Source organism: Musca vetustissima, unplaced genomic scaffold (genome assembly GCF_032173495.1).
Source record: "Musca vetustissima isolate MV318-11 ecotype Yass unplaced genomic scaffold, APGP_CSIRO_Mvet_v1 utg1214, whole genome shotgun sequence".
NCBI lineage: Eukaryota > Metazoa > Arthropoda > Insecta > Diptera > Muscidae > Musca > Musca vetustissima.
Window position 1 is genome coordinate 68340 of NW_026873462.1, and position 23198 is coordinate 91537.

General features: G+C 36.2%; 1 protein-coding gene across 1 annotated transcript; it reads left to right on the plus strand.

Moving 5' to 3' along the window:
- On the plus strand, positions 1 to 9361 carry LOC133325374 (uncharacterized). The gene is made up of 9 exons (XM_061534149.1): positions 1 to 73; positions 145 to 324; positions 3203 to 3585; positions 3642 to 3821; positions 6679 to 7062; positions 7128 to 7630; positions 7798 to 8154; positions 8557 to 8806; positions 8867 to 9361. Exons 1-9 carry the CDS (start codon positions 1 to 3, stop codon positions 9359 to 9361), a joined length of 2805 nt encoding a protein of 934 aa, XP_061390133.1.
- The last annotated feature ends 13837 nt before the right edge of the window (positions 9362 to 23198 follow it).

Sequence of the window (23198 nt, forward strand, 5' to 3'; positions counted from 1 at the left end):
ATGGATTTCATAAAAATTACAGTAATAATTTGGTTATTTGTTCCGGTCATAGTGGCAAATGATTTAAATATTGGTAAAAAAAAAGAAAATTTAAAAACAAAATTAAATATTTGAGGTTATGAGAGAATTTAAAATTTTGTACAGCTTTTTGGATAGATCCGGTTCAGAAGGATATTTATGGTGATATTGCTGCAACCTTAAAGGAAATTGAGGGATTACATTTGGAGACGAAAATCATTGATTCGGTAATTGTTATTGAAAATGGGTATGTTGGTAATGATGACGTGGATGAAATGCAGACCAATGAAAGAAACATGAAAACACGTAAGTAACAATATAAAATAGTGCATCTAATAAACCGGAAAAGGGATATGGAAACTATATTTACCTTTCATAGTGGAGTTAGGATTTGAAGAGGATAGCCGGAGACATTGTGCCAACTCTATTTGCTTTAGCCGTACGTCTATGGGCAATAGACTTGTAGGATCGGACGGACAATTGTATGTGTGGTGTGTGTCGTGAGGGCTTTGTTGACAGGATAGACATCTATTTTGGACAATGCGCTCTCCAAGTCATTTCAAGAAATACAGCTACTTCCATTGGCTGCAACCACAGATCTTCAGGAGTAAGATGAGTAGATTTGGCTGGGCAATTGTATAAGTGAAGAGTGGTTTGATGGCCCGTACAACATGCTGGGCAGACATTCTGCACCTGGTCATCAATCCGTGCCCAATACGAATTGAGACAATTACAACATCCAGAACGTAATTGGGCCAAAACTACTCTGGTTTGTCTGGGCATATTATTCTTCCTTTGGAAGAGCTGCAGGAATTATTCTTCCTATGGAAGAGCAGCAGGAGTCTTCTTCCTGTGGAAGAGCTGTAGGTATTTTTCCTCCAGGTATTTTTTCTTTTTACTCGTTGGGTGGGATGGCGAGCTCCGAGGACCGCATTCATTCTTCGATCTTCGTCTCTTCATAAAGATGGTCCACTGGTGTCATGAGGAGGCACTCTGTCGCAGTCCTAGGGGCGGCGTTCTGGCAGGTCTACATACTTCTCCATTGCGTATCACTAGTGTTCGCAGACCACACTGGAACCGCATAGCTTGTCACCGACCGACCTATCGTTTTGTAAGAGGTCAATAAGGTTTCCTTATCGCGTACTTTTCAACTTATCACAGATAGCTGTGGTTTGCGCGAACGATTTAAACATACTGTCGAATGTGACCCCGAGTATTTTGGGGTAGTTGGTCGTCGGAATTGTATGTCCCTCGACCTGCACATTCAAAGACATTCTCCACTCTGCAGTCCATATGGTGAATGATGTGGCTGACGACTTCGTGGCGTATATTTTCATATTTCTAGCTTTAAAGAAGGCTCCTAATTCGACGAGATAGGCGTTCAACCTCACACATATCGACGCCTCCGAACCATAGTATGATAAGTCGACTTAGCATGTTTTAATAAGATACTACGGTCCTTAATTTAAATTCTCTGAAATTTTGGTAATCATCGGCCAATCCAAACCAAAGTTATAAGCAAAAATGTACTTAGCATGGCACGTAAGATTCAAGAAACTTTCATACTTTGAAAGCTTCTACTGAAAAACTCACTTTTCAGACTTAGCATACTATTCTTCGGAGGCGTCGATATGTCCTCAACAATGGGAACCGACGCCATCATCGTACAATCAGCTGCATATGTAAGGATTTCTATGCCATCCGGAGGGCGTGTAATACTGGAAACAGTTCAAGAGAAGTCACTCCACCCTAGGGAACAGCCTCTTACTTCCAAAATAACAGGAGAATGTTGGAGTAGGATTTCGTTATATTTGTAGCCATTTAAGGCCTCGGAGACCGGCTGCTAATGCACGTCCGATGGAATGACGTCTTCCCGACGGATGTGTCAAACATTCAAACAATTTTTTTTAAAAAGTCCACACTTCTTTTAGACCTTGAAAAAAGTTCATTAAAAAATTCAGCGAGTACTTTAAGAAGTCCACACTTCTCAAAAATGTTCTTTAAAAATCCGTCAACAAAATTTTCTTTAAATGTCCACACTTCTCAAAAATGATATTTAAAAAATGCACGCTTTCACTTACTTAGCGGAACATTTGCTCCATAAAGAGAGATTAAATTTCCAGGCGCGTCGGTCTTATGCTCCGCTCTTCCAAATTGAAACACCATGTTTTGCAATGCTCTCTTTCACTTAATCTTTCTATCTAGTTCGTTTCCCTCCCTTTCTGCGGAGCGATCAGTTGGCTTACTTTTATATGCCTTTTGTGATGGCTGGGGCATCCTCATCCATTCTCACAACATGATTTAACCAACGTAGTCGCTACAGTTCGATACGTCTGACAATGCCGATGTCCGAGAATAGATGGTACAACTCATAGTTCATTCGACGGCGATATTCACCGTCGACGCAAATCGGCCCATATACCTTTCTTCTTTTTTCTGAAAATACATTTCTCCTCTCTTCTTTTCTCCCGATAATTTTCTGTCGCATTACGGGTTGCAACTTTCTGCAGGGTTGCCCTATACGCTGCGTTTTTCACATCAGAAGCCTTACGACACTCCTGATCGTACCACGGTGGTGGTGGTCATTGGCGCACAAGTGTTGTTTATGCTGCAGTTTGTAGGGAGTGGGCAAATCTATGCCATTGTGCTTCTATATTATTATCGAATTTCCGTGTTGTGTTAGATCGCTACTGCTACAAGGTAGTGGCAAAAAATATTCTTTAAAATATCAGCCATCACTGTGTGATGATTGGGATGATACGGCCAATAGCATGCCAACAGGAACAACAACATTATGTTGCTTGACATGGAGGTGATTAACGCTCGTTATATGGACACTTCCGGTTGCAATTCGTGAGGCATTATTTTGAGAAGTTTACAAGGATCTCAATTGTTTGTCACTAAAGAAAGAAGTCCAGACCGGGGCGGTATAATTAAGGATGGAGCGGCCCTATATGTCGTTACCAACGCTTCTTTATCCTTGCACCAGGAGGTGCTAGCCAAAGCTTTGAGAACTTTATTCCTAGATTTCACCTTCTAGTTGATGTAATTTAAATGTGCCAACAGGAACAACAACATTATGCTTGACATGGAGGTGATTAATCGTTATATGGATACCATTGCAATTCCAAGGATTTAATTCGTATACATTTCTAATATAAATTTGTTTTATTCCTTCCTATAGTTTGTGAAGTATTATCCGTTTCGGGTATATCGGTTATATTGGATTTTACCTATACACCCTGGCAACAAGGTTTAGAATATGTACAATCACATGGTATACCCTATATGAAAGTGGAACGCATCCTGCGGCCATTCCTGCAAATGTTCAGTGCATTTCTACGAGAAAAAGATGCAACCGAAGTTGTAATGTTGCTACAAAACGAACAGGACAGAAGGGAGGCAATGGAGGAGATTATACGCGGTTTACCATTTCGTACATTGATCTTGAATGCTGGCGACGGCAATAAAACCGATTTTGTTAATGTTTTACGTAATTTACGGCCAAGTCCTGGATATTATGCAATTTTTGCGAAAGGTTCGAATATGAATTCGATATTTGATAAGGTATGACTTTTGCTTATGGATGTGATCTGATAATAGTTTACTGATTTCTTTTGCAGATTCTCAAGGGTAATGTATTTGCCCGTCCTAAGGAATGGCATTTCATATATTTGGATACCAGAGATCGCGTGTTTAAGTATAAGAAGCAAGCAGAAAATGGCAATAAGTTTGCTGTAAATCCCAGAGCCGTTTGCAAGTCCATGCAAATGAAGGATGTCTATTGTCAGAGTGGATTTACGGTGAGTGTGATATGAAATGAAGATCTTAATTCACCAGCATATGAACTTTCAAAATACATTGTGGACATTTTTAAGAATCGAACCAAGGACTATATGACGTGTCCATTGACATTTTATAAATATTTATATAAATATTGTCCTTGGAGCGCAAATCGTATGATAATGTGTTCGAACAGCACAGATGACTTCTAACTGGATCTCGAGCGGCACTGCTTATTGCTGCGATGGTAATGGAGAACTTATGCGAAATGCAATGTCGAGACAGTCGGAAGCTCAAACCTCACCTAATGATATGTCTGACATTTCACCTACTTCTCCGAAATAGCAGAGCCTGCGAAAAGGAAAAGGAGAGAACAAAATCACTTATCAAGTGATCCACGATTGCCGTCATTCAGCGACACACAGGTACACCGTCAATTAGAAGCAGGTGATCCACGAGTGCCGTCATTCACCGATAGTGAGCAATTAAGATGCGAAATACAATCTCGACGCAGTCTGAAGCTCAAACCTCACCTACTGATACGTCTGACATTACACCTACTTCTCCGAAATAGCAGAGCCTGCGAAAAGGAAAAGGAGAGAACAAAATCACTTATCAAGTGATCCACTATTGCCGTCATTCAGCGATACAAAGGTACACCGTCAATTAGAGGCAGGACCACGATCTATTGAGAAAATCTGTCTATAGATGTCTTTGCCTTGGCATATTCTATTGGTACACCGTCAATTAACAAGAATGGAACTGAGTTAAAGAGATGATGATGACATGCGAAATGCAATGTCGAGACAGTCGAAAGCTCAATCTTCACCTAATGATATGTCTGACATTTCACCTACTTCTCGGAAATAGCAGACAAAAACTAAGCCTGCGACCATCCCATATACTCCTAAGAAAAGCAAACCGCATCAATCCCATATCAAAGGCGCTAGCCCGTAAAATCCACCAACAGAGAAAGCAGAGCAAGTCTGAAGCAACCGTTTTGGAGTGGTGTATAAGTGAAGAGGGAGATAATATGGCAGTGCAGAGAGGTTATGATGACAGATCTTGATAATGCGAAGCGGGTTCTCTCCACCAATCAGTCAGTGATACCGAAGGTTTGGAAGATGAGGATATAAAATCTAATCGGAGAGATTTATATCGTCCTATATCGGTTCTGTCGCCACTATTAAAGGTTTTTGAGCCCAACCATGATAAAGAAACTAAAGCTAGGGAAACATTGAAATGGATTCAGAAAATCACGCAACTCCACCACAGCCCTTACAGATGTCGTTAATCACATTGCCAATGGCCTCAACAAGATAAGACCTGCCGAGCGGACAATTCTTTTGGCATTGAATTTGTCCAAAGCCTTCGACACCACCGACCTGGTCACTTTGATAAACGACATCTTGAACTCTACATTGCCAAAAATAACCAAAATATGGATAGGTAACTATTGGTCTGTTCCCGTACTGCAAGAATCTACTACTTTTTACTACGATAACGAATTTTCCTTGATGATATCGACAAAAATAGTAAAATCGAGTAGATTCTTGCAGTACGGGAACAGGTCATATGTAAACGGCAGGCATATATTGTGTTCAGGGGGCAGCAGTGGAAGAGCCGCAGGATAAAAATGGGCTTCCGACAATTAGTTGTCATCTCGCCTTTCCTCTTCAACTTTTATATTTCAAAATACCCTGTTTACGCATGCCGACGATTGTTCCATCCTTGCATGTGAACTAGAAGTCGCTGAAATCGAAGGCAAAACAAACACCAACTTATCTTCGGTAGCCATAGAATCTTACAAATTTCTCCATCCAAATCAATCGCCACTACAAAGGTGGTTATGCTACATCTTAGCATATCCATTACAGACAGGACCACGATCTAGAATCCTAATATACTAGCCTTCTAAAATTCTCCATCCATACCACAACGCTAAAAACGAAAGTACAGAATCGAAATAAGGCGGTCAAAGCCATCACGGGCACCACATGGGACAAGGAGATACTTGTGGCTAACTGCAAAGCTTTAAATAGATCTGTCCTCAATTATGCTGCCGCAATTCGGACTTCGTTTACCTGTGACTCTCAATGGAGAATTCTTCTAACGTAGCGCAACAGAATGTGTCCAGATGACGAGTGTGGACCATCAGCATCAGAAAGCAAGGATAATGTCAGTGTAGCAAACAGTATATATCCCCTCGATACATTCGGAAGGTCATTAAGCGATATAGCAACGACATCCAGGAAGTCATTCCATTTCACATCGACCGATTGTCCAGGGAGCGCAACTTCGATCAGGATGATCAGTCATCCTAAAGGTGTATCAAGCGAGTGTTGCCGGAGTTCGAAGACATTTGTGCCAATTTGCAAGCAGGACCCGCATGATACAGGACATTAATTTGCATGTCCAGTTCAGTCCACAGATCTACGTCCCATTGATGTGTGGCTGAGCTCCTATAGAACTAACAAGCTGCAACTTTCAGTAGAAATGTCAGATGATTCTGTGTGGTTCGTCAATAAGCTTTCAAATTTGCAGAAAGCGGATAGCTCCCACCAAAAAAATTAACTAAACTGATGAGGAAGAATCAACTGCCTTTGTAGGAGGATAGGTCATTTATTATACCAAACTGAATACATGATCGACACATCAGTCCACAAAACAAGACACTGCTTGATTTTAATTTTATTTAACCTCAATCCAACAAAAATCCAAACCAAATGAAGATGATTTTGAGTACCTAAATTTGCACTATAGTGTTTTATATGTAGAAAGAATTCTGACCTTATATTCTAGATTAATTAACGATTCTAAACCATTGGGCGCCATTATTTATTTGTCGCCCTATCTATCTCCTATTTTTGTATACAGTTCCAAAGGGCCATGTTATTGGAAATATTTCGTGCCCTGATCGATATTAGGCAAAGCAATATGGGCTGGTTGGAGCCGATACAAATGGATTGTAACATAACCGACAACGAACTCATGGAGTATCACAAAGATTTCGATATATTGGATCATTTTAAAACCAACGAATTCATGACATTCTCCACAATCGGTAGCCAAAATAAATTTGATGATGAACCCGACGAATTAATTCCACCATTGACATTTGTGGCCAATGTGAGTATAACATTTTATTCCTCCGAACATGAAGCTGCTACCGATTTGGCAGTTTGGCAAAATGGTGAATTGAAGAAAATCAATCACACGATTAGTCCGGCCAAGAGGTTTTTTCGTATAGGGACAACGGAGGTAAAAAAGGATCACTAATTTATTGGAACTATTTTTGAACTAATGTTCTCTGATTTTAATTGTAGGCCATTCCATGGAGTTATTATCGAAAAAATCCCACTACCGGTGAATTGCTATTGGATGGTAATGGCCAACCCCTGTGGGAGGGATTTTGTATTGATATGATCGAATCGTTGGCGGAAAAAATGAATTTCGATTATGAAATTGTCACTCCCAAGAAGGGTAAATTTGGTCGACGTGATCCAGTGACTGAAGAATGGGATGGCCTTGTGGGTGATTTAGTTAGAGGTGAAACGGATTTTGTTGTGGCCGCTTTGAAAATGTATTCGGAGCGTGAGGAATATATCGATTTTTTGGCTCCATATTTTGAACAAACCGGCATTACGATTGTAATGCGTAAGCCCGTCAAACAAACTTCGCTTTTCAAATTTATGACCGTGCTCCGTTTGGAGGTATGGATGAGTATTGTGGGCGCCTTGGTGTCTACGGCTGTGGTCATTTGGCTATTGGATACCTATTCACCATATAGTGCAAGAAATAATAAGAAAGCCTATCCATATCCATGCAGGTAATTTTGTTTGAGTAACAATTTTCAAATTTATATAGAAAAAAATAGAAAATAATTCCGTTTAAAAGTAGATTTTTGTAGGATCTGGACCAAGACAAATTATTTTTTTATTTTTCCTACAAGTTCTGTGAGCAAACTGAGCTAGTTCCTCTCGTATCTTCTTCTAGGGAATTTACATTACGTGAAAGTTTTTGGTTTGCCTTGACCTCTTTCACACCCCAGGGTGGCGGCGAGGCCCCCAAGGCAATATCTGCAAGAATTCTGGTGGCCGCCTATTGGCTATTTGTTGTCTTAATGTTGGCCACATTTACAGCAAATTTAGCAGCATTTCTTACGGTGGAACGAATGCAAACACCAGTCCAATCATTGGAACAACTGGCCCGACAATCGCGTATCAATTACACTGTCGTTGAGGGTTCCGATACTCATCATTATTTTATGAATATGGATTTTGCCGAGAAGACTTTATACCGAATGTGGAAGGAATTGGCGTTGAATGCTTCGCGAGATTTTCATAAATTTCGGTAGGTACTGTTTATAAGCGCGGGATTTTTTATACACCTCGAAATATTCACCGGAGATCCCATAAAGTATTTTTTTATATATTTATACTTTAAGTTCCTCAACCATGGATTTTTTAGAAATATTATTTCAAAGTCATGTTTTCTAAAGAATATTTTAAGGCGACTATAATTGCAGTGCCGCCCAATAATTTTGCAGAGTTGGCATTGCGATTTTACTCATCCACTGGAAGCATGGCTGATCGCTTTTAGATATTTAAAAATATAAATTTAAGACTTGGGTTTAAAAAAATCAAGAATGAAAGCTTTACGAAAGGCAATCTGCTATTGCGGTTTTAAGGACTTCCAAAATAAATTTTTATTATTTTTTTTATTTCCTATTTTGTTTTTCTTTTTTTCCTGCAGAGTTTGGGATTATCCCATTAAGGAACAATATGGTCGCATACTTTTGGCAATTAATAGTTCCATGCCGGTCGCTGATGCCGAAGAGGGATTTCGCAAGGTAAATGAACGTGAAGGTGCCGATTATGCTTTCATACACGACTCGTCGGAAATTAAATATGAAATTACATTGAATTGTAATTTAACCGAAGTGGGAGAAGTTTTCGCAGAACAGCCCTATGCTGTGGCCGTACAACAAGGATCAAATTTGGCGGTAATGATTAGGCAGTTTGGAACTCCTATCCTTCCTAGGCTAATATATTCTTTTTTTTAGGATCCCCTAAGTTTTGCAATTTTGGAATTGCAAAAAGATCGTTACTTTGAGGAGCTAAAATCCAAATATTGGAATCGTTCACGTTCCAATTGCCCCCTGTCGGAGGAGGAACAAGGTATAACATTGGAAAGTTTGGGTGGTGTTTTCATCGCTACCCTATGCGGTTTGGGCATAGCCATGGTATCGCTGATCTTTGAGGTATTGTGGAATAAACGTAAAATTAAAAAGGCTGCTGGCGATGGCGTTCTTCAAGTAAAGCCTGCCGAAGTGACAAGTCCTGTGTCTAAAGTTTGGCATAGTAGTGCAGATGTTAAGTTAACACCACCACCATCATTTGAAACGGCAACATTTCGGGGTCGCAAAATACCATCGGGTATTACATTGGGTTCAGAATTTAAACCTGGACGTGTGGGTGGTGTAAATCGTCGTCAATTGAGTCGCAGTCGTGTTGAAGATGTGCCACCCAAGGAGGAGTTACCGGCCTATGTGGAATAAATGATTCATTTACCAATTTAAAAAAAAAAAAATGTCGAGTTACACCGTAGAAATGTAGTATACAATGTTGTTGTATTTTTGCACACTTTTTTTCTCTCTCAAAATAAATCTGTTGTATTGTTAATTTATTTGGAAATGTATAATAATAAGCAAATATAGTTTTAAAAAATTTTTGGGATACGTTTAGATTACTAAATCCACTCGATCTCAAATGTCAGTTCCATTGCGTATACGTCACGTTCAGAAATCCAGTGAATTACATTTGACATATAAGCAATGGAAATGACATTTGAAATCGAGTGGATTTCGGAAATCTAAACGTTTCTTTATATGGGAGCTGTACGACAATTTGGTAGGAAGATTTGCTACATAGAGAAACTCCAAAAAATACCAAATTAGCCCATTCCATTAAAAAATTAAATTAAAATCTCCAAAATTCCGAAGAATGGTAAGACCCAAACTTATACGGCATTTACAGTAAAACTTTTTACCGCGTTAATCTATTCTATGAGGATTTATTTAACATGCATACAATGGAATTGACAATTGAAACCCACTTGTTTAACGAAATCCGGTACAATGTAAACGGGCTATTAGGAGCATTTTCGGTAAGTTGATTTTCTACCCATTGAGACCCCAAAATGTTAAACTGCTTCCCCAAAATACGAAATTACAGCCTATTCGGTTGATATATTTCGTGGCTTTGCAATCGGAATGGCAAATTTAATGTCATTACAACCGGTTAATAAACGCCATTCAAAAACCATAATCGATAACATGGCATAATGGGGCTATTAATTTAAAGTACATTCTCCCCCTCGAAAAGAAGAAGACATAATTTTCTCTTTCTCTCTCGCATCTCTTGTATGGGCTATTAGGGATCTAAAAACTATTTCAAAGTCGATTAATCGATAAGTCGACTGCGCTAGCCCTCTTTTTTCAATTATGTTTTGTTCTCTCATTCTTCATAGATAAAAAAAAACAAATTCCTCCACTAAAGAAAAAAATTCAAGTTGGAAAGACGTTTGTTGGCTGTGTTCAAAAGAGAGTCTGTCGAGTTCGTGTGCGTCGTGCGTGTCCGTGTACGAAAACGGAGAAGCTATCAAACTCAAATAGCAAGGATATACAAAAGGATATGTGTTTTTGTGTGCATTGCCTTCCAAAACAAAACACATTGCTGACATTAGAATTTGAACGTTCAATGAGACAAGTGGACGACGCGCATAGCGTAACAAAATTTAATAACGCTGTTTCGTTCGGTTGGAAATCCTTACCATCATCATCATTTATGGAAGACAGCAAAGTTAATTTGCTGCTGTTCTTGCAACAACAACAATATTAATAATAATAACAACAACGACGTGCAAGGCGGCGGCACCAATAGATCAGGTTTAATAAAAAGAAAACACCTAAATGATGAACGCAATACCCAACAACAACAAAAATAATTGTTAAAATAATCCAAAAAGAAGAAAAACATCTGTGTATGCAAATGTTTTGTGTGTGTGTTTATGTCAGTTTTTTTTTGTGAGGAAAAGCAAAGTGAAAAGAATTTTAATAAATTGAAAGATATATTTTTTTTTAAATAAAAATCCACTATCAAAATTATTGCCTGTGTTAAAATAACCCAGCCCCTGTGCCTTCTTTGGTGGGGCTCATCATCGTCAAGCGAACGACGTGATGCAAATTGAATAGAAATACAAAAGAATAGCAATAGAGGAAAAGAAAAATACAAATACAAGTTAATTAATATCAACAACAACAACAGCAAAAAAGTGTTACAACAAAAGTGTCAATGAATGGAGTTAAACAAAAGTCAATGTGCGTGCGTGTGTGTGTTTAAATGCTAATTGTTGCTGTTATTTGTTGTTATTGCTGTTTTGTGTTTTAATAAATTTTATTGAAAATTCCAGCAAATGAAAAAAAACAACAACAACTTGATTAATGATTACCCCTGCTCTTTATTGTCATTGTGCTCTCTCAATCTATCTCTCTCGCGCGCGCTATTTGGTCTTTAGCTCTCTTGAGTAAACATAAAAAAGGAATTATTTTGCAAACAAGAAAAAATTGTCTACGAGAAAAAGAAAAACAAAATAGAAACAACAAATTCTGTTATCCCATTGTTGTTGTTCTTGTCTGTCTCTCAATTTTAAGTGTTGTTTTGGTCCACAGAGAAAGAGTGCGAGAAGAGCATCAACTTACAATATAGTTGTGTATTGTCTGCGGCTGATTTGTTGTTTTTGGCGTGTGTGTGTGGTTTAATTTGCGATAACAAACATTTCTTGTGCTTGGTGAAAGAAAAAAACAAAAATAATATTGGCGGCCCCATCAACGACGACCTCTGCCTCTTGTACACAAAAATCCGGGTCCCTTCCCCTTTTTTGAAGAGATAACCCCAACACAACCTCCTCGCCTCCCCCTCTCTCCAAAACATAAGTGTTTCGTCTTTTGCCCGCCACTCCCAACAAAAAAAGTTTTGTACAGCTGTTGTGTTGTGCCGTTACTGTTCTTCGTGTAAATCTGGCAAATTGCTGCAAAATTAAACAAAATCAAATTGTGGCATTTATTTAAAAAATGATCATGGCTAATAACAGTTCCGGTTCAGGTGGTAGTTTGGCTGCTACATCATCTGTGGCTGGTGCTACTGCTGCCGTTTGTCCACCAACTGGTTTAGTTGGTGCTGGTGGTTTTGGTACTACCGGTGTTGGTGCTTCATCTGTTGCTGCCGCCTTAAATTCCACCAACAGTGATCTATGGAAAGAATGCGTTCTATGGCTACAACGTTGCAAAGTCCTACCACCCGATCACGTGGCCACCGAGGAAATCCGTTCGCTGGCGTTAACATTACGCGATGGTGTTATGCTCTGCAATTTGGTTATGTTTCTGGATCCGAAATGTTTGGATCCCAGCGAAATGACAAAGCGACCACAAATGGCACAGGTGAGTGTGTGTGTGCGATAGTTAATATTTTCGATTAATAATATGTTTAATTTTAGAGAATAGGTCCATAGATCTTAAGGGATAATTATACAAAAACTTTATTTTGAAATCATCATTAGTGCAAGAATTTATTTCTGGACCCAAACAGATGATGATTGGAAAAACAATTTAAAATCGGATGCGTCTTAAATACACATTAGATTAAGTAAAATGCAGGAAGTCTGCCAATTAAACATGTAAACAATGCAGAATGAGACTAGCCTTGCACTGCAGTTTTTTTAGACCGAAATCTTCATCTATAGAAGGTTTTGATCTGTAAATGCTAGAAATTTTGTGAGAATTTAAAAACGAAAACTTAAGAATTCGATTATGGAGGTACCGTTATACTTTTATATAGATGTTATCATCAAAAGTTGCTCGATACCGATAATTTTTGTTATGGAATACAAATTGTAAAATTACAGCCAATTCGGTTGAAAAATATTCGAGGAATTTTCAAAATACAGAATATTTGGGGATACCATTTTATAGGGATCTATATGAAAACATGGACCATTTTCAATACCACATATCCCATCAGTAGTAGCAATGTATGTGCAAACTTTCATAACTCCATCTTATGATGGAGGGTATGAAATTACCCTTCAATCTTCTGCAATATTCCCAGACACTTTTGCTTGCTCAAAAGTCTTTGAAATCACATTTTCACCTGTGATGGGAACGCCTAATTCCTTGGATGCATTGGCTGCTTCTTTCAATGTCTATTGGATTCTACTATCCATAAACTGTACATTTTGATACAGTGGAGTCTCATTCCATTTGCAACATCTCGAAATATTCCAAGAAGACCCCATAAAGTATATATATATATTCATGATCCGAACAAAATTCCAGGTCCGTCCGTGTTATTGTCTGCTGAAATCACGCTGGAGCTAACAATATTTAAGATGGAGTTTTTAAAGTTTTAACATACAATGCTACTACGTCTAGGTTATTTAGTATTGAAAATGGTATATATCGGTCACGTTTTGGTATATACCCCATATAACGGTACCCCCCAAATATTTGGTATTTTGAAAATTTCTGGTACATTTGTTAAACGAATTGCCTGTAATTTGGTACTGTGAATTACCAATGAGTAACAAATCTTCATATTAAAAATTATAGGATTGGCCCACTTTTGTGAATATCTCCCATATAACGCTACTGCCTCCCATTATTCGATATTTTGGGTGTAATTTGGTACTTGGAGTTCAAATTGGGTAGCAAATCTCCCTACCAAATATTATCGATCACTTTTGAGGATAGCTCCCATATGAAGGTACCCCCAATTATTCGGTATTTTGGGAAGTATGGGTACGTTTATCAACGGAATTGGCTGCAATTTGGTAGTTTGAGTTAGCATTGGGTAGGAAATCTCCATACAAAAAAATTATCCACATCGCAACACTTTAGAAGATAGCTCTCATATAAAAATACTCAAGGACTCGGTATTTTTGGTATTATGGTCACTTTTTTAACCGTATTGGCTGTAAGTTGGTACTTTGAGTTCTTTTTGAATAGCAAATCTCATCGGACCTCTTTTGAGGATAGCTCCCAGAGTTTGGGTACGATATTCAACGGAATTGCCTGTCATTTGGTATTTTGACTTCTCATTGGGTAGCAAATCTCCCTACCAAAAATTATCGGTATCGGTATGAGGATAGCTCCCATTTGAAGGTACCCCCAATTATTCGGTATTTTGGGGAGTTTGGTAATTATTTTTTTTAACAGAATTGGCTATAATTTCATACTTTGTGTTTTCATGACGTAGCATAACTTCCCAACAAAAATCATCGATATCGGTGCACTTTTGAGGTTAGCCCCCATATAACGGTAACCCCCATTATTAGGTATTTTTGGGAATTTTGGGAAGTATTTCGACCAAATTGGCTTTAATTTGATATTTGGGGTTACCTTTGGATAGCAAATCTTCCTACCAGAAAATTATCGATATCTGTTCATTTTTGAGGATAGCCCCATATAACGATACCCCTCCATTATTAGGTATTTTAGGGAGTTTTGGGTAAGTTTTTTTTAACCAAATTGACTGTAATTTGTTGCTTTAAGTTTTCATGGCGTAGCATAACTCCCTACCAAAAATTATCGACATCGGACCACTTATGAGGTTAGCCCCAATATAACGATAACCCCCATTATTAGGTAATTTTGGGAAGTATTTCGAGAAAATTTGCTTTAATGTGGTACTTGGGGTTACCATTGGGTAGTAAACTCTCCCTAACAAAAATTATCGATATCTGTCCATTTTAGAGGATAGCCCCCATATAACGTTACACCCCATTATTCGGTATTTTAGGAAGTTGGGTCTAGTTTTTGAACTGAATTGACTGTAATTTGGTATTTTGAGTTCCCCATTGGGTAGTAAATTTTCCTACCAAAAATCATCGATATCGGTCAATTTTTAAGGATAGCTCCCATATAACGTTACACCCCATTAATCAGTATTTTAAGAAGTTTGGGCTAGTTTTTCAACCCAACTGGTTGTAATTTGTTATTTTGAGTTCCCATTTTGTAGTAAATCTTCTTACCAAAAATTATGGATGTCGGTACACTTTTGAGGATATCCCCCATATGATGGTTCCTCATTATTCGATATTTTATGAAGTTTGGGCTAGTTTTTCAAATGAATTGACTGTAATTTGGTATTTTGAGTTCCCCATTGGGTAGTAAATCTTCCTACCAAAAATCATCGATATCCGTCAATTTGTAAGGATAGCTCCCATATAACTGTACCCTCCATCATTCGTTGTTATCGAGATTTTCCAAATGAATTCTTATAATTTAGTATATTGACTAAATATTTGGCAGCAAATTTTACTTCAAAAAATTAAAAAAAAAAAATTGGTTCACTTTTTAGGATAGCCTTCATATAACGAACTTTATTCGGTATTTTGGAGATTTTGGAAACTTTTTTAAAATTAATTGCCTCTAATATGTAGCCTTTTATGAAGGTCCAGAATCATTACTGATATTTTAAATATCTACCTCTTGATGGAGGGTATAAAAAGTTCGACGCGGTCGAACTAAAGGACATTTTTATTTTATTTTATTTTATTTTATTTTTTTTTCAAGTCATTTTTTTCCAACATGTGTGACATTTCGTTTTCCCTGGAATCTATTTACAACGTCATAGCCTCCGACTTTATGTCGATCGTTCTGATCGAACCGAATGACGATTTTGCTTACTAACGAATATTTTTTGTCACAGATTTTCGTGTATTGTGCAAAGTATTTTTTTCACGATTTTTGCTAGGACGAAATCCGCTATAAACAAGCATTAAAAAAATATATTTTTCAAGGTCTTTCTAAGAACGAAGTGTGGCTTTTTTATAGAATATTTTTTGAAGGTCTATCCAAGATCGAAGTGTTGATTTTTTATAGAATGATTTTTCAATGGCTAATACGGCTATAAATGTGGTTTTTTTTAACATTTTAGGGACTTTTCTCAACTTTATTGTATGGACTAAGCTTGAATTTTTCAACGAATACATTTTCAAGGACTACCCCGGCTATAAGCATGAATCGTTTATGCCTGTTGAACAAATTTTCTTTGCTACTTTTAACATTATTTTCTCTTATATAAATCCCCAAGGCCACATATGCCATAATCCTCTACAATCTTTGAATGAGAAAAAAATTCTTGCGAATATCCAAAAGCTTATCGGTATAAAGATATTCGTTTACGTAAACAACAAATCCCAGCAACTAAGTTTATGTAACTGTAAATTGTTTCAGATTCTCTTTTTTCTAATTTTCCAATAATAATCTGTTTTCTTCAAAATTTTGCAGACCTTTTCTTCAAGGTTAATCAAGATTTTAATGGAATTAGTTTTGCATCGAAACTTGTTTTCATCATCGAATTCAATGACATTTGAACTAAAGGAAAATGTCCTTTGGAGTGCAAAGCAACAACACACCCAACAGGCTGTTTTTCTACAGATGTCTGTTGTTATTAATTTTTTTTATTCGCTCAGGTCATAAAGTTTCACCCTGTAATAATAAAATATTTTTAACTAGTTTTTATCTAGAAATCATACATACTCATAAATATCACCCACTTACATTACAAACGGGTGAGTTCCTTGATCCCAATTCCTGATAATTTCTTGATTTGTAAAATAATTGACTTCAATACTACTTTGTTGTTATCGCAAATGTCTAATCAAAATTCTGAGAATTGTTTTGATTGTTGATAGAAATTTTATATGCAGAAAATTAAGAAAACCCTGAAAGCAGGGGGATTTGTATTTTTAATTAAAGTAACAAGAAAAATATTCCTTAAAATTGTTACTCTTGGAAAAATAAATTAAAAAAAAAAACAAAAATAACAAATTAAGGTGTTTACTGCAATATGGGACCAAACCCGAATTTTTTAAACCTGACCAACACCTGAAAAAATATACTTTAAAAAATCCACGCCTTGTGTGGGACACCTAAAAAAATATTCTTTAAAAAATCCACGCCTTGTGTGGGACACCTAAAAAAATATTCTTTAAAAAATCCACGCCTTGTGTGGGACACCTAAAAAAATATTCTTTAAAAAATCCACGCCTTGTGTGGGACACCTAAAAAAATATTCTTTAAAAAATCCACGCCTTGTGTGGGACACCTAAAAAAATATTCTTTAAAAAATCCACGCTTTGTGTGGGACACCTAAAAAAATATTCTTTAAAAAATCCACGCCTTGTGTGGGACACCTAAAAAAATATTCTTTAAAAAATCCACGCCTATGGCAGGTGTGGGAAAAATATTCTTTACAAAATATAAAAAAATATTCTTTAAAAAATCCACGCCTTGTGTGGGACACCTAAAATATTCTTTAAAAAATCCACGCCTTGTGTGGGACACCTAAAAAAATATTCTTTAAAAAATCCACGCCTTGTGTGGGACACCTAAAAAAATATTCTTTAAAAAAACGCCTTGTGTGGGATTAAAAAAATATTCTTTAAAAAATCCACGCCTTGTAAGGATGGGTCGCTAAAAAAATATTCTTTAAAAAATCCACGCCTTGTGTGGGACACTAAAAAAATATTCTAAAAAAATATTCTTTAAAAAATCCACGCCTTGTGTGGGACACCTAAAAAAATATTCTTTAAAAAATCCACGCCTTGTGTTGACAGGATATTTGAAAAAATATTCTTTAAAAAATCCACGCCTTGTGTTGACAGGATATTTGAAAAAATATTCTTTAAAAAATCCACGCCTTGTGTTTAAAAAATCCACGCCTTGTGTTGAAAAAATATTCTTTAAAAAACCCACGCCTAAAAAAATATTGTTTGGCAAACACCTAAAAAAATATTCTTTAAAAAATCCACGCCTTGTGTTGACAGGATACTTGAAAAAATATTCTTTAAAAAATCCACGCCTTGTGTTGACAGGATACTTGAAAAAATATTCTTTAAAAAATCCACTCCTTGAAAAAATATTCTTTAAAAACATATTTATTTAATCCCATCGATCTGTTGCTAATTCCATTAGATTGCCTTGTAATTTCACAGTTGCCAAGGACAAGGGCCAAAGATAATATAATTGGCACATCTATCCATCATTGGAATTCTAAAGAATTTTTCGCTTCTTGAATCACCCGCCGTCAATTCAAGGCATCAAAGTAATCAATTGTTGTTGTTGTTTCATGTATTGAAAATGAGCAACAGCTGTATACAATCTATGCTGTACAACAACAAAAACAACAACAAATAATGTTGAGTGCAAATAAAATATTTACAAATTAAGAAAAAACGAAAGTATAAACAAACTTGAGGGATAGACAGATAGACAGACAAACAGGCAGCCTGACTGACTGCCTGCCTTCCTGCCAGTCTGACACAGACATTCCCAGAATATACAAAGGCCATCATCTTCAGAGAAACATTACCAACAACAACAACCATTGGTGTACGTCTAACACAAGTACGACCTACAACCGCAAGGTGAAGTACTTCCCCAGCCCAAAAAACTCCTTCCCTTACCACGTTCCTTTGAAGCAAAGATGAAATCTACAAACACTTGAGAATCATAACTAAATGAAGTGAAAAAGAAATTGAAGTCGGGAGAGGGAACGGGCGTTGTTTTTGATTGCTTGACACTTTTTGCAGGATAAAGAAGAACAACCACCCACCCAGACACCCCGACAGCAGTTTGTAAAAATGTGGCAATCACATTTTGACACATTGAAAACACCAACACACACCGAGCAGGAGGGAGACAGCAACAGAGAGCCAAGTCAGCAAACAACAAATGAGACGACGTTTGGATGCTAAACGTGCTACCGCTCCTGCTCCCATTTACAATTTCACTTAAACCCCGAGAAGGTGGTGGCAGGTTGTGTAAACAATTTCTATTTTATTTTCAGCAGGGTTGTTGCTCCAGCAGCAACAACAACACTAATTGTAAATAAACAATTCATATAATTAAAACAAATTCAAGTAGACCATAAATTTAAATAAATAAAAAACTTAAAGGGAAAGTGAACAATGCTTTTAATTAAGACATTCAGTTATGAAAGTCAAAGTCATCAACAGGTTGTGGGCAATCAAATTTCGAAAAATGGTCTTTAAAATAAATATTTTTTTAAGCAACAACACAAAGCTTAGCTTTTATAAAGAATATTTTTTCAAGTATCTTGTCAACACAATGCGTGGATTTTTTAAAGAATATTTTTTCAAGTATCCTGTCAACACAAGGCGTGGATTTTTTAAAAAATATATTCTTTCAAGGATAAAAAATATACATTTTCAAGAAACTACAGAAGTGAGGATTAAAAAAAATTCTTTCAAGGAAAAAATATTCTTTAAAAAATCCACGCCTTGTGTGAGCTTTGAAAAAATATTCTTTAAAAAATCCACGCCTTGTGTGAGCTTTGAAAAAATATTCTTTAAAAAATCCACGCCTTGTGTGAGCTTTTAAAAAATATTCTTTAAAAAATCCACGCCTTGTGTGAGCTTTGAAAAAATATTCTTTAAAAAATCCACGCCTTGTGTGAGCTTTGAAAAAATATTCTTTAAAAAATCCACGCCTTGTGTGAGCTTTGAAAAAATATTCTTTAAAAAATCCACGCCTTGTGTGAGCTTTGAAAAAATATTCTTTAAAAAATCCACGCCTTGTGTGAGCTTTGAAAAAATATTCTTTAAAAAATCCACGCCTTGTGTGAGCTTTGAAAAAATATTCTTTAAAAAATCCACGCCTTGTGTGAGCTTTGAAAAAATATTCTTTAAAAAATCCACGCCTTGTGTGAGCTTTGAAAAAATATTCTTTAAAAAATCCACGCCTTGTGTGAGCTTTGAAAAAATATTCTTTAAAAAATCCACGCCTTGTGTGAGCTTTGAAAAAATATTCTTTAAAAAATCCACGCCTTGTGTGAGCTTTGAAAAAATATTCTTTAAAAAATCCACGCCTTGTGTGAGCTTTTAAAAAATATTCTTTAAAAAATCCACGCCTTGTGTGAGCTTTGAAAAAATATTCTTTAAAAAATCCACGCCTTGTGTGAGCTTTGAAAAAATATTCTTTAAAAAATCCACGCCTTGTGTGAGCTTTGAAAAAATATTCTTTAAAAAATCCACGCCTTGTGTGAGCTTTAAAAAAATATTCTTTAAAAAATCCACGCCTTGTGTGGGCTTTGAAAAAATATCCTCTAAAAAATCCACGATCTGTGTGAGCTTCGAAGAAGTATTCTTTAAAAAATCCACGCCTTGTGTGGGCTTTGAAAAAATATCCTCTAAAAAATCCACCATCTGTGTGAGCTTCGAAGAAGTATTCTTTAAAAAATCCACTCCTTGTTTGGGCCTTAAAAAATATTCTTTAAAAAATCCACGCCTTGTTTGGGCCTTAAAAAATATTCTTTAAAAAATCCACGCCTTGTTTAGGCCTTAAAAAAAATTCTTTAAAAAATCCACGCCTTGTGTGGGCTTTGAAAAAATATCCTTTAAAAAATCCACGATCTGTGTGAGCTTCGAAGAAATATTCTTTAAAAATCCACTCCTTGTTTGGGCTTTTAAAAAATATTCTTTAAAAAATCCAATCCTTGTGGTCCTTGAAAAAATACTCTTTATAAAATCAACGCCTTGTGTTAATCGGTCCTTCAAAAAATATTCTTTAAAAAATCCACGCCTTGTTGTGATATTATTTAAATATCCTCGTTTATAGTCCTTAATTTTTTTCTGTTAAAAAATCCTTAATTTGTTTCTTTAATATTTCAATTTGAATTATTCCAAAAACTATTCTGAGAAAAAAATATGCATACCACACACTAATTGCTGTTCGTTCTGCCGTGAACCAATCAAAATTGCTGGAAATTGAGGTAAACTAGAAAAAAATATTGGCTTTCGAAAACAATTTTACCAAAAACGAATCATTGAAGCAGAAATGCAGCGCACGGTCATATATTTTTATAACATCCTCCAATTGTGTGTTGTTATTATTGGTATTTTATTGGTGCTGCTAACCTGACTCGTCTGGATGTCTGACGTTGAAATTGAAATACCACTACCAAATGTGTGTCATCAAAAAAATATTTTCGGTGCCGAAATTGTGTTAGCTATGCAAAAAATTTGAACGAGAATTCATTCATGCAGCTTGGCACAATTTTTTGATTTTGTATGCAAAATTTGATGTTTTATTTTTTTTTCGCGGAAACATTTATTATTGTGGCAAAATAATAACAGCAAACATTACAATTGCTGGAAATTCTATTTTTAATTTTGCAGAATTCAATAAAACATTTGATGGCAATGGACTGTGGAATTATTATTAGCATTTTCCTCTAGTGTCCTTGGATTTTTCTAAAGATCCTTGAGCGAATATTTTACAGTGTTTTGATTTCACATTGCATCAAACTTAACTACTCGCCTGTTCGCCTTCTACCTACCACCCTTCGGATCAATTTCCATTACTTTTATCTTTGATATTCATTTGAAGGTACATTAACTGTTTCACATGTATTTTGAGATAATGGATAGATAGAACAAGTTCTCATAAGTGCTGACGCTTTCTGTTAAACCTACCTCTCTCCCTCCCACCTTCAACCAACCTCTATGTGCACCTCATTCGCCTATGATTTTCCACAATGCCCTTGTGTGCTGCTATTTTGTTTGTCGTCGTATCCTTGGGGTCCAATACATTGTAAATGTTATCATGACACGTGCATAAATTTACGAGTATATATGTACGTGTGTTTGTACGGGTTCCAATGTAAACAATTGCCGAAATATAAACAATGGGGAAAGGTCGCGTACTCACATCAGTTATTGTAAATTTTATTGGTATTAAAGAGCGAATTACTTAACATTAAAGATTTAAAAATTTAAAATTTATTGGATTTTTTAAAAAAATATTTTAAAAAATATTTTTTCAATGACCATCAACACAAGGCGTGGATTTTTTAAAGAATATTTTTTCAAGGCCCTCACAAGACAAGGATTTTAAAAAGGTCTTTCTTTTCAAACACCAACCAAGGCGTAGATTTTATAAAATATACTTTTTCAGACACCAGCCGAGGATTTTATAAAGAATATATTTTTAAACACCAGCCAAGGCATAGATTTTTTAAAGAATATTTTTTCAAGGACCAACAACACAAGGCGTGGATTTTTTAAAGAATATTTTTTCAAAGCCCACACAAGGCGTGGATTTTTTAAAGAATATTTTTTCAAAGCCCACACAAGGCGTGGATTTTTAAAGAATATTTTTTCAAAGCCCACACAAGGCGTGGATTTTTAAAGAATATTTTTTCAAATATATTTTTTCAAAGCCCACACAAGGCGTGGATTTTTAAAGAATATTTTTTCAAAGCCCACACAAGGCGTGGATTTTTTAAAGAATATTTTTTCAAAGCCCACACAAGGCGTGGATTTTTTAAAGAATATTTTTTCAAAGCCCACACAAGGCGTGGATTTTTTAAAGAATATTTTTTCAAAGCCCACACAAGGCGTGGATTTTTTAAAGAATATTTTTTCAAAGCCCACACAAGGCGTGGATTTTTTAAAGAATATTTTTTCAAAGCCCACACAAGGCGTGGATTTTTTAAAGAATATTTTTTCAAAGCCCACACAAGGCGTGGATTTTTTAAAGAATATTTTTTCAAAGCCCACACAAGGCGTGGATTTTTTAAAGAATATTTTTTCAAAGCCCACACAAGGCGTGGATTTTTTAAAGAATATTTTTTCAAAGCCCACACAAGGCGTGGATTTTTTAAAGAATATTTTTTCAAAGCCCACACAAGGCGTGGATTTTTTAAAGAATATTTTTTCAAAGCCCACACAAGGCGTGGATTTTTTAAAGAATATTTTTTCAAAGACCACACAGGGCGTGGATTTTTTAAGAATATTTTTTCAAAGCCCACACAAGGCGTGAATTTTTTAAAAATATTTTTTCAAAGCCCACACAAGGCGTGGATTTTTTAAAGAATATTTTTTCAAAGCCCACACAAGGCGTGGATTTTTTAAAGAATATTTTTTCAAAGCCCACACAAGGCGTGGATTTTTTAAAGAATATTTTTTCAAAGCCCACACAAGGCGTGGATTTTTTAAAGAATATTTTTTCAAAGCCCACACAAGGCGTGGATTTTTTAAAGAATATTTTTTCAAAGCCCACACAAGGCGTGGATTTTTTAAAGAATATTTTTTCAAAGCCCACACAAGTCGTGGATTTTTTAAAGAATACTTTTTTAATGCCCAAACAAGGCGTGGATTTTTTAAAGAATATTTTTTATTGGGTGGCGTATGGATGATAGATACCAAGCAACGGCTCTGATTGGCTTTACCATGGCGAAGTCCAGGCATATCTTGGTCCCTCTTTCATCTCAATTGTGGACCCTGACCTCTCCGGGGTGCCGCCTGGGGAG